Raw genomic sequence first — 366 nt, forward strand, 5'->3', positions numbered from 1 at the left:
ATACAGGTGAATACATGGGGGGAAGATGGGAACCGCGTGTTTCCCCCATTCCTATCAAATTTAAGCTCACGATCCCCTACTTCAATTACTTTCCTGTCAAACGTGGCGCAGCTGATCGCAACTCAGTGTAGTTTGATCCTCGGGAAGGTGGTGTACCTGTCGCGATCGTTGCTATAGATGTCACAGTGTTATAAGTTGGAGATACTCCGCGCGTTTCACGTCGTCGAAACTCATTCCCAGCCACCAGATCGGATATCCGGTTTTCCTCCAAAGCGACGCGCCACGACATTACCGGTCGATCTATCAGGATGAAGAAGGTATCTTTTTCTTTTTCTTTTTTTTTTTTTTTTTTCTAATTAAAAAATT

General features: G+C 44.5%; 1 protein-coding gene across 1 annotated transcript in view; it reads left to right on the top strand.

Moving 5' to 3' along the window:
- Positions 1–199: 199 nt before the first annotated feature.
- The window catches only part of LOC102678072 (sodium-dependent nutrient amino acid transporter 1-like), an 8441-nt gene continuing 8274 nt past the window's right edge, over positions 200–366 (top strand). The window contains exon 1 of the mRNA XM_006616612.2: positions 200–317. Within this exon, the coding sequence (XP_006616675.1) occupies positions 309–317 (9 nt within the window). The 5' untranslated portion in view covers positions 200–308. The remainder of the gene's footprint in view (positions 318–366) is intronic.

The sequence above is a fragment of the Apis dorsata genome, unplaced genomic scaffold (assembly GCF_000469605.1).
Source record: "Apis dorsata unplaced genomic scaffold, Apis dorsata 1.3 scaffold_269, whole genome shotgun sequence".
NCBI lineage: Eukaryota > Metazoa > Arthropoda > Insecta > Hymenoptera > Apidae > Apis > Apis dorsata.